This window comes from Hemiscyllium ocellatum, chromosome 6 (genome assembly GCF_020745735.1).
Source record: "Hemiscyllium ocellatum isolate sHemOce1 chromosome 6, sHemOce1.pat.X.cur, whole genome shotgun sequence".
Taxonomy (NCBI): Eukaryota; Metazoa; Chordata; class Chondrichthyes; order Orectolobiformes; family Hemiscylliidae; genus Hemiscyllium; species Hemiscyllium ocellatum.
This window is the reverse complement of record NC_083406.1, coordinates 68,071,792-68,084,199: the sequence shown is the minus strand read 5'-3', so window position 1 is coordinate 68,084,199 and position 12,408 is coordinate 68,071,792. Positions and strand designations below refer to the sequence as shown.

General features: G+C 38.3%; 1 protein-coding gene across 2 annotated transcripts in view; it reads right to left on the bottom strand.

Annotated features, from left to right (window-relative positions):
• Positions 1–567: 567 nt before the first annotated feature.
• pdcl3 (phosducin-like 3) overlaps positions 568–12,408 on the bottom strand; it is a 46,005-nt gene continuing 34,164 nt past the window's right edge. The window contains exons 6-7 of one of the 2 annotated variants that reach the window (XM_060826008.1): positions 3,482–3,642; positions 574–970 (exon numbers count right to left, since the gene is read on the bottom strand). In XM_060826008.1, the coding sequence (XP_060681991.1) occupies positions 3,500–3,642 (143 nt within the window). In that variant the 3' untranslated portion in view covers positions 574–970; positions 3,482–3,499. Of the gene's footprint in view, positions 3,643–12,408 lie in introns of both variants that reach the window. The other variant, XM_060826007.1, reaches the window with a different exon arrangement.

Sequence of the window (12,408 nt, the reverse complement as noted above, 5' to 3'; positions counted from 1 at the left end):
GTAACATAATTCATCATTCACTCTGACCTCTCTCTCTTGGTGAAGACTTCAAACAAACTTTCAATTTTACAAAAATAATTATGTACACTATCTATAAATGATTGGGACATAACCAATTAAATATATTTTAAACTTCAAAAGTTCCGAATAACAAACTTCAAAGAATCTTGTATTTGAATTGAATAGATTGGTTCCTCCAGGACATAGCTGACTCAACAATTACATGGTAACCAAACTCCTATGTAAAACTGACAGGAATGAACTACTTTAATGATAAACACAAAAGTAATTCATTTTTCCTTTATAAAAACTGGCAGCTTGCTCCCAGGTATTTACCAAAGTCACTCCAAATTGCTGCCTTTAAAATTAATGGCAGTACGTCAGGATGAGTCATTTTCTGCTCAGCAATAATCTACAAAGACTCAGCCGGGATTAGAAATTCCATGCTGATACCTTGTTTCACTTCAGTTATGTAAAAATTGGTACAAACATCTCTATTTAATTTTGAAATGAAAATGCAAAGCCAGCAGTGAGGTTTACACCTAAAACAATTTAATTCTGAGAATACCTTTACAACACATGAACAGAATATATCATATCCTGCAGACATGATTTTGTAGGAACATGTATAGAAAACAGCAAACGAGTATACATAATTTAGAGGAACTTTTCCACAATGCACAAAAATGCAATGGCTGTGGTAAGACAAAATTGAGTTCTCTCTCTTACAATCAGCAGCCTTTATGCAATTGACATCTATCCTCTGAATTAAATTACAACACAGAGCACTCCTAGGTTTTTATACATTGATTTTACTTGGATGTGTGGAATATAACATTTTCATTGGAGATTACTTCCTGGTACTATTACATCACATGTCAGTGCTCTTACATCATTACTGGAAAACAATGGCATTAACTCCACACACAGCCAAATTAAACCATTAATTGGTCATTCTTTTGGATGGCATCTGAAAAACAAAATATTAAAAATTTACCTTGTTTGTAACATTAAGACATTTCAGGGATGAAACCCTGGGATACCAGTTAATATGCAATGGATCTTGTATTAAAACTTATGTCGGTATAAAGGTGCCATTGCCATAAGGAGTCAGTACCAAAGACGATCATTTCTTTAAAAAAAATTTTTTTTAAAATAACCAAAGCTACAAATTTAAAATGAGCTATTTTCAACATAAGTAAGAAAAAGTGAAGGTGAAATAAGTCAGGAAGGTGAGGTTGAGAGAAAATAGAAGACATGACAAGGAAGAACAGTATTAAAAACATTTATTGTGCAGTAAAGAAGATCCTTCCAAAATCTGAGTAATACTATTCCAGCAGAGTTTGAATTTGTTTCAATGATGTTTGCAAACTGAGAATCTTTATTCAAAAGTGTTCAGTGAGGAAACTGGAAATTTCCTAGTCATCAAGTGTTATACTTAAAGACTGAAGGCAATCTTACTGTGGGTTTCATACTACCATATATGCCCCATTCAGAAAAGTTTCAAAAATTTCTTTTTTTGCTTTTGTTGGTAAAGGACATATAAATAATTGTGCACATTAGAACATCAAGCTCAGATTTATTGTTAAGTTAAAGTATGTTCCCATTCCTTGCCAAGTCAAATTCCTTGTACTTACACTTCATGTAAAATAGCTAGGTGTCTAAGCCAAAGATTTTTCTACCAGTAATCTATTTAACAAATTAGCAATGGGTATTAATAGCTTACATTTGATAGGGAGTGAAATATGCTTAATTTCATGGAGAATTAATCCATAAAGAAGTCTATAAGTTGGTTTTGTACTTGATTAAACTTTTCCTGGGTAATCTATCCAAATCCATGTTACAGCTATATAAAAAGGCACAAATTCCTGCCATGAACAGCCATTTTTCTTTCCTCTCAGATGCAAGAGCAAGACTAACAAAGCTCACTCGTTTAGTCAAACATGAGCAAACCTTCCCTCTGCACAGCACCAACTTTCCTACATAACCTGTATGGATGGGATTCAACAGAAGCTGATCATTCCACAGATATTGGCAGCACTCCAGTTGGTTCTAGGTTCACAGAGAAAAAAAAACCAGTTAATTTTAACATATTTGACCACAATCAGATCATGGTGAACCTAATCTTGTTCCAGTATAATGCTGTAGCTTTTCCTGTTACATTTCCAGTACTTCTACAGTACTTTCCCTGCACGACTGATTTCATGCTAAGTTTCAAAGGAACTTTCCAGTATTTGGCCAAATAGGCAATATCAAAATATGAACCCAACAATAAGCACTAGCAATCGATCCTAACAATTGATGAAGTGGGTGGGGGAAGGGAAGGTACGTAGCAGTATTATAGTTATCCATTTTCCACAAAATAGGCCTTCCACAAAATATGAGTCACTTGCTTAGAATCAGCAGTGATTGCTCGAGTTCATCATCCTCTCATTTACCCCAAAGGTGTATATCAGGCATTAGTCTGAAGTCTGTAAGATTTAAACAACAGATTGGAAACACCATTTGTATGGATGATTTTGGATTGTTCCAAGATTTTATTTTTGAGGATGGAAGAAATGGAATATTAGGTCATAGTGCATTATATCAGATATAGCCATTATTGTTAAAATTAGCATCATAATATCATCCCACAGTTTTGCTATATTCGGATGTCAACTGGACTGAAGAACTTTATTTAAGAATGCCAAGATTTTATTCAAGATTTTACTGCGTTCACAAAAGAGTTATAAATTAAATAGGATGTCAATGCAGTAGACAGCTGCATTTTTTAAAAAAATTGAGGCTCTTTCGAAGAGTGAATATGAAAACAAAGTTGAATGATTACAAATGTAAGAATTTGAATTCTTACTTTTTTTTCTGTTAATGTCACAACCACTCTCTAGAGCTTCCATTCGAATGCACTTCTACTTCTAAAGGCAATTCCTCACACTTGCATATGGGAAGAATTTTAAGTACAAATATTTTGCACTAAATGTAAAAATATTACACTAGAAGTAGGTCCAGTCCATGACATTGACTCAGAATGAGTTAATCATTGAGTTTATGATTATGGTGATTTTTTTTGTCGACTGGAGGGTTCAAAATGAAACTGGAGTTTTTGAAGCACAAGGGCACTTATTGGTATGTTTTGATTTTTGTTGAAAAAGAAGAAGGAACTCACTACTTTTTAAGGTAATGATCAGAACTAAAAAGAATATCAGGTCACACACACAGAGTGGATTGACACTGTTTTGAAGTGTTTTTTTTAAAAATGACAAATCTATTCTCAGATGTAATTTTCATAAGTTTTACTGAGTTACCACAAATATTGAGTAATTATTTTGAATTACATTAAATGTTTTTAAATTTTACCTCATTAAATACACATTGTGTGTTCAATGATACGCAAACACAGTGACTGAAGACTCAAAGAGGGTCTTTTCAACCTGAAAGTAATTTGCACTGAAATTATCCAATGCACTCAGAATGGAAACTTTACCCCGTTATATTTAAATTATTAATCTTCTTCAGAATCACTGTTGTTCTTTAAGGGTGCACTTGTCCTGATAGATGACATCAACTTATCTTCAATCTTTCTTCGTGGATTTTCCTCTAGCTCAGTTTTGATTGCACCAGAATCTGACAGTTTCCATTCCAGTTCTTCATTGAAAATAAAGCAAGGAGAAAATAAGACAATATGAGGAATATTACAATATTATTTAATTCAAAAAGATTTTTAAAAAATAGTATCCTCCTCCCTCCATTCCTGCAAATGGAACTTATCGCCATTCAGTTATTAACTGGTGGGCATAAATACTAAATCACAATATGTGAGTGTATATTCAAATAATTTGGATCTGCTCCATATTGTATACACTATGATTAAAAGCCTCAATGGATCTGATGACCCATATTTTTCAAAGGTTACCACACAAAATCTGTGAAGCAGAAGATGTTATGTGATCTGATGCTTATTTTAATCAAACAGCTAATTGACTATTTGTGAATGAAGAACATATTAGTAGCAGTTAATTATCTAAATTGCTGAAATCATTTTGACATTAATTTGAGTCATCACCTAAAAGGTACTAATAACATTATGTTTATGGATGGTTCTTAAAGAAAATAGCTGATTTTAACCAACAATAGTGTTATAAAATCTTTGGGAAAAGGGAGACATTTATTTTTGAGAAAAAAATCCAATACTGAGAGACTGCAGTACAATTTAAGTTAAATTCTTAACTGTGTCTGTAATACTGCCTCCCAATCTAAATCCTTGCTTGACTATGTTTAGTAGCCTGCCCACGGATCATTCCCTCCCAGTGCAGCAAATTCGGTCTTTCCCAGCATCAACTCATTTGATGCACAACAAAATCAGTTTGTTTTTATCTTTACACTGTTTTTTCCCCCCAATTTAGTTCACCCTGCACTTTTGTGAAAAGAATTGTATAGATTGTCATAAATGATTCACATTATACATATAAGTCATAATACACATTTAAAATGTGCACAATTAGTAAACATATATTGGCAGTAGTTAAAGGGATCAGTTGCAATTTTAAAAAAGCAAATTACCCAACAAGCATCGTAGACACCTGTTTAAATAAGCAGTAATTGAAGTTTGAATTGCAAATGTGAGTGAGAGAGAGAGAGACACACGGTGGGGGGTGGGGGAAGAGGTGGAAAGAGGGAGAGAGGGAGAGCAAGAGAGAGAGAGAGAGAGAGAGAGAGAGAGACACACACACACACGAGAAACATCCACTTATCTTTCAAGCCTTGACTTTTAACTGATAAGTCAGAGGCTTTTTAATGAGTGAACTGGCCACCTTGTCTCTCTTACCAACCAGTGAAAGTTTCCTGAGAGAAAGGCGACTGAAGCAACATGCTGGCCAGTGAAAAAGATCAGTACATAAAAATCAGTTTGACAACAGAATCTGGGAATGAAGAGGTTAGAAACTCCTTCCAAAGTGAATCATCTCACACTTTTCTGCATTAAACTCCATTTGCCATCTCTCAGCCCATCTTTCCAGCTTATCTATTTCCCTCTGTAGCCTGCAACATCTTTCAGCATTACCCATAACTCCTCTGATCTTTGTCATCTGCAAATTTACTAACCCATCCTTCTACGCCCTCATACAGGTCATTATAAAAATGACAAACAGCAGTGGCCCCAAAACAGATCCTTTCTGTACACCACTAGCAACTGAACTCCAGGATGAACATTTCCCATAAACCACCAACCTGTCTTCTTTTAGCTAGCTCACTTCTGATCCAAACCACTAAATCACCCTTAATCCTATGCCTCCACATTTTGTGCAATAGCCTACTGTGGGGAATCTTACCAAACACCTTACTAAAATCCATATACAGCATATCAACCACTTTACCCTCAAACAGGGAAGGAGAGGTTCGCCCTGTTGGAACTTTACTATAGGCCTCCGAATACCTCCAGAGATATGGAGGAAAGGATAGCAAAGATAATTCTGGATAAGAGCAAGAGTAACAGGATTGTTGTTATGGGGGCTTTAACTTTCCAAATATTGAGTGGAAATACTATAGTTCAAGTACTTTAAATGGGTCAGTTTTTGTCCAATGTGTGCAGGATGGTTTCCTGACACAATTTGGACAAGCCAACAAGGGGTGAGGTCACATTAGATTTGGTACTGGGTAATAAGACCCTAACACCATAAGACATAGGAGTGGAAGTAAGGCCATTCGGCCCATCAAGTCCACTCCACCATTCAATCATGGCTGATGGACATTTCAACTCCACTTACCCGCATTCTCCCCGTATCCCTTAATTCCTCGTGACATCAAGAATCTATCAATCTCTGCCTTGAAGACATTTAGCGTCCCGGCCTCCACTGCACTCTGCGGCAATGAATTCAACAGGCCCACCACTCACTGGCAGAAGAAATGTCTCCGCATTTCTGTTCTGAATTGACCCCCTCTAATTTTAAGGCTGTGTCCACGCCTAACGGAAAAAATTTCCTAGCGTACACCCTTTCCAAGCCATGTATTATCTTGTAAGTTTCTATTAAGTCTCCCCTTAATCTTCTAAACTCCAATGGATACAATCCCAGGATCCTCAGCCGTTCCTCATATGTTAGACCAACCATTCCAGGGATCATTCGTGTGAATCTCCGCTGGATACGCTCCAGTGCATGTCCTTCCTGAGGTGTGGGGACCAAAACTGGACACAGTACTCCAAATGGGGCCTAGCCAGAGCTTTATAAAGTCTCAGTAGCACAACGGTGCTTTTATATTCCAACCCTCTTGAGATAAGTGACAACATTGCATTCGCTTTCTTAATCACGGACTCAACCTGCATGTTTACCTTTAGAGAATCCTCGACTAGCACTCCCAGATTCCTTTGTACTTTGGCTTTACGAATTTTATCACCATTTAGAAAGTAGTCTATGCTTTTATTCTTTTTGCCAAAGTGCAACACCCCACATTTGCTCACGTTGAATTCCATCAGCCATTTGCTGGACCACTCTCCCAAACTGTCTAGATCAGAAACCTAATGAACCTAGCCAGTTGTTTGATTTGGAGGTAGGTGAGCACTTTGGTGATAGTGACCACAACTCAGTTATGTTTATTTTAGCGATGGAAAGGGAAAGGCATATAATGCAGGCAAGAGCTATTGCTGGGGAAAAGGCAATTAGGGAAGATTTAGGAAGCATAGGATGGGGAAGGAAACTACAGGGAATGGGCACAATTGAAATGTGGAGCTTATTCAAGGAACAGCTACCGTGTGTCCTTGCTGTCAGGCAGGGCGGAAGTGGTTCAATGAGGGAGCCATGGTTTACTAAAGGTGTTGAATCTCTTGTTAAGAGAAAGAAGGCTTATGTTAGGGTGAGACATGAAGGCTCAGTTAGGGCATTTGAACTAAAAGTTAGCCAGGATGGATCTGAAGAGAGAGCGAAGAAGAGGCAGAAGGGGGCATGAGAAGTCATTGGCAGGTAGGATCAAGGAAAACCCTAAACTTTTCTACGGGTATATTTAGAATAAAAGAATGGCCCTCATCTTTCTCTAGTCAATCAAGAATAGTAGTGGGAAGTTGTGCGAAGAGTCCGAGGAGATAGGGGAAGCGCTAAATGAATAGTTTTCATCAGTATTCACACTGGAAAAAGTCAATGTTGTCGAGAAGAATACGGAGATACAGGCTACCAAACTAGATGGGATTGAGGTTGACAAGGAGGAGGTGTTAGCAATTCTGGAAAGAGTGAAAATAATTAAATCCGCTGGGCCAGATGGGATTTATCTTAGGATTCTCTGGGAAGCCAGGGAGGAGATTGTAGAGCCTTTGGCTTTGATCTTTATGTTGGCACTGTCTACAGGAATGGTAGCAGAAGACTGGAGAATAGCAAATATTGTCTCCTTGTTCAAGAAGGGGATTAGAGACAACCCTGGTAATTATATACCAGTGAGCCTTACTTCAGTTGTGGGTTAAGTGTTGGAAAAGATTACAGAAGATAGAATTTATAATCATCTAAAGCGAAATAAGTTGATTAGGAATAGTCAATACGGTTTTGTGAAGGGTAGGTCGTGCCTCACAAACGTCACTGAGTTCTTTGAGATGGTGACCAAAAAGGTAGATGAGGGTAAAGTGGTTGATGTGGCGTACATGGATTTCAGCAAGGCGTTTGACAAGATTCCCCATGATAGGCTATTGCACAAAATATGGAGGCATGGGATTGAGGGCGATTTGGTGGTTTGGATCAGAAGTGGGCTAGCTAAGAGAAGACAGAGGGTGGTGGTTGATGGGAAATGTTCATCCTGGAATTCAGTTGCTAGTGGTGTACAGCAATGATCTGTTTTGGGGCACTGCTGTTTGTCATTTTTATAATGACCTGTATGAAGGCGTAGAAGGATGGGTTAATAAATTTGCGGATGACACTAAGGTAGGTGGAGTTGTGGATAGTGATGAAGGATGTTACAGGTTACAGAGGGACATAGATAAGCTGCAAAGATGAGCTGAGAGGTGGCAAATGGAGTTTAATGCAGAAAAGTGTGAGGTGATTCACTTTGGAAGGAGCAACAGGAATGCAGAGTACTGGGCTATTGGTAAGATTCTTGATTTGGAGATGCCGGTGTTGGACTGGGGTGTACACAGTTAAAAATCACACAGCACCAGGTTATAGTCCAACAGGTTTAATTGGAAGCACGCTAGCTTTCGGAGCGACGCTCCTTCATCAAGGACGCTCCAAAAGCTAGTGTGCTTCCAATTAAACCGGTTGGACTATAACCTGGTGTTGTGTGATTTTTAAACGGTAAGATTCTTGGTAGTGTAGATGAGCAGAGAGATCTTGGTGTCCATGTGCATAAATCACTGAAATTTGCCACCAAGTTTGATAGGGTTGTTAAGGCAGCATAAGGTGTGTTAGCTTTTATTGGTCAAGGGATTGAGTTTTGGAGCCAAGAGGTCAAGCTGCAGCTGTACAAAACTCTGGTGTAGTTGCACTTGCAGTTTTATGTACTGTTCTGGTTACTATTATGAGGAGGATGTGGAAGCTTTGGAAAGCATTCAAAGGAGATTTACCTGGATGTTGCCTGGTATAGAGGGAAGGTCTTATGATGAAAGGCTGAGGGGCTTGAGGCTGTTTTCATTAGAGAGAAGAAGGTTGAGAGGGGACTTAAATTGAAACATAAGATAATCAGAGGATTAGATAGGGTGGACAGTGAGAGTCTTTCCTCGGATGGTGATTACTAGCAAAAGGGGACATTGCTTTAAATTGAGGGGTGATAGATATAGGATAGATGTCAGAGATAGTTTCTTTACTCAGAGAGTGGTAGAAGCGTGGAATGCACTGCCTGCAACAGTAGTAAACTCACCAACTTTAAGGGCATTTAAATGGTCATTGGATAAACATATGGATGAAAATGGAATAGTGTAGGATAGATGGGCTTCAGATTGGTTCCACAGGTCAGCGCAATATCAAGGGCTGAAGGGTCTGTCCTGCACTGTAATCTTCTATGTTCTAAAAGTACTGAACTAGGCTTGATTTCCAGCACACTACCCCAGTGAGGCATAACACAAGCATCACAAAGGGAACAAATCAAAAAGACATTCAGGAGGCAGTCATGCTCATCACATGTTGGATATTTATAGAATCAGCATTGTACACAGCACAGAAACGGACCCATTGGTTTAATTCACTGGTGCTGACCAGAATCCGAAACTGACATAGTTCCATTTTTCAGCATTTGGCCCATATCCCTCTAAACATTTCCTTTTCATGTACCCATCCAGACACCTTTTAAAGTGTTGTAATAGGACCAGTCTCCACCACTTCCTCTGGTTGCTCATTCCTTACACACACCTTCCTCTTATGAAAAACTTGCCCCTCAGTTCCTTTTTAAATCTTTCTCCTCTCACCTTAAACCTATGCCCTCTAGTTTTGGACTCCCCCACCTTAAGAAAAAGATCTTGGGTATTCAGCCTATCCATATAGGCCCTGATTTTATAAACCTCTACAAAGATCAGCCTCTCGGCCTTCAATGCTCCAGGGAAAAAAGCCCAGCCTATTCAGCTTCTCCTTATAACTCAAACCCTCCAGTCTTGGCAACATCCTTGTAAATCTTTACTGCACCCTCTCAAGTTTAACAACATCCTTCTTGTAGAAAGGAAATCAGAATTGTATGCAGTATTCTAAAAATGGCCTAACCAAACTCCTGCGCAGCAGTAACATGACATCTCAACTCCTATACTCAATGTTCTGACCAACAAAAGCAAGAGTGCCATACGCCTTCTTCACCACCCAATCTACCTGAAACTCCACTTTCAAGGAACTATGCACCTGAAACTCTAGGTCTCTTTGTTCGGAAACACCCCTCAGCACCTTACCATTTACTGTATAAGTCCTGCCCTGGTTTGCCTTAACAATATGCAACACCTCACATTTGACATTTTTTGAAAGAGTGAATTAAACTTACATTTATATAACACCTTTTCATACAATGCAAAATGCTACTAGGTGAATTGAATATTTTAGAATCACAGTGACTACTGCAAGGTAGGTAAACATTGTAGTCAATTTATGCAGAGCAAAACCTGTCAAATATAATGAGATGAATATCAATTGATTGCTTTAGAGGTGTAGAAAAGATATAAATATTTGTCCAGCCATTGGGATAATTTTCATGCTGCTGTTTAACCAGTACAATAGGATATTTTACATTTAAATTAGTAAGCAAATAGAAATTTCACCGTAAGTCTGAGTTACCCAATTAATTATTTCAAGTGGTGTTATTTTTTTACAAGAAATGTTGGACAGGCTAGGCCTGTATCACCTGGTGTTTAGAAGAGCAAGAGGTGACTTGATAGAAACAGAAGATGCTGATGGGTCATGACAAGTTGGATGTGAAGAGGATGTTTTCTCTTTTGGGAGGATTAAAAAAAAAGAATATTTGAAAACCAGGGGTTGTGCATTGAAAAAAAAAGAGATAAGGCAAATATTTTTCTTTCAGTACACCAAATGTCTTTGAAGCTCTCTTCCTGAAAAGGTGGTCAATGCAGAAGTGAAATAATTTTAAGGCAGAGGTAAATAGATTTATTTTTCAGGGAAGCAAGGACTGAAAGGTTATCAGGAGCAGAAGGAAAATGGATCTGATGTGGACTCAGATTGGCCATGATTTTACTAAATAGCTGAGCAGGTCACGGGGCCAAATGGCTGCTCCCTAATTGTCTGCACTGCTGTACATAATTCAATACTAGATAATATGCACAATCTTCCTGATAATGTTCTTATTTTAGTAACACAGCAGCCGCTGGCCTGCAAGACCCATGAGAGCAAATAAAAAGTAATGTATTTGAATTCCCTGCAATCTGTTAAATGAGTTAAAAAAAAACTGATTAATTTTCCACAAAAGTTCTGACTCTTAAGTATGGGAAAACCAGGTTCAAGACTCCAATCTGTCCACTGGGACAATGATAAAAAATCTGCAACAGTTCAGCACTGTATTGTACCTGTAACACAATACACAAATACTGGTTTTTAGGAACGCCGGACTAAGTGTTGAATAAAAGCTCCCAAAATGTACAACCAAGTGGAAAATGGTTCAATGTTTGCATTTGTACTTTAATGTTCAGTATTGTGAAGTAGCTATAATGTATCAGGCATGGCAATAAATGTTGAGCTTTGCAATAGGGACCAGTTAAAAATTATAGCTTAATTCGCTTGCAGGTCAAATCCTAATTTATGAACTACATCATGTCATTCTGTGCATCCCAAACAACTTAATGTAGCTACACTAATAACTCTCTGCTCCATTAGTGACAGCGTGGAATTTCCCCAGCCTGTAATTTAGTCACTAATTACATAGTCAATCTCACTAGTAAACAAGTAGATGAATAAATCTCACATGATGAAAACAAGTCAATTTCATTCAAAGTTGCAAGTCCACATTCAGTGAATGGAGAAGTTATAAATTTCCTGATAGTGATAGCCCTATGCAATAATCTACACTTTGCTTCCATTAACACATGCATGACTTGAGGTCTTCAGCATCACAAATTCCAGTCTTTTCAATATTCAGCACCTTTTTGATATCAAAGTGAAATGGCTAAAGATTTTGGACCCAGACAACATTTCAAAAGTACTGAAGATCGGAGCACGAGAATCAGCTGTGACCAGAGTAAAGATATTCAGACTGACATCTACCCGATAATGTGAAAATTTGCCCAGGTATGTCCTGATACACAAAAAAAAAGACAAATTCAAGCTAGTCAATTGTTGCCCAATCAGTCTTCTCTCGATCAACGGTGAAGTGATGGAAAGTATCATTAACAGTGCTACCAAGCAGCACCTGCTCAGCAACAACCTGCTCAGTGATGCCCAGTTTGGGTCCACTCAACTCCTGCCCTCATTAGGTGCAAACATGTCTGGCATGTAGGAAGATGATCATAATTGTTGGAGATCAATCGTCTCAGCTCCAGGGTATCGCTGTAAGAGCTCCTCAGGGTCGTGATCTCGGCCCAACCATCTTCAGCTGCTTCGTCAATGACCTTCCCTCCATCATAAGGTCAAATATGAGGATGTTCACCAATGTTCAGCTCCATCACGACTTCTCAGATACTGAAGCAGTTCAAGGGCAGATGTAGCAAGACAATATCCAAGCTTACGCTGAGAAGAAGCAAGTAACACTTGTACCACAAATGTGTCAAACAAGAACACCTTCAATAACCATCACCCCTTGACAATCAGTGGTATTATCACTAAATCTCTAACTATCAACATCTTAGGGTTATTTTGACCAAAACCTGAACTAGATTAACCATAGAAATACTGTGCATGCAATGGGTGATCAGAAGTTAAGAAATCTTGCATCGCATAACTCAATCCCTGATTCTGAAAATCCTTTTCAGCATTTACATTGCGTAAGTCAGGAGCCTAATGGAATACTGCCCATTTGCCTGGTCGA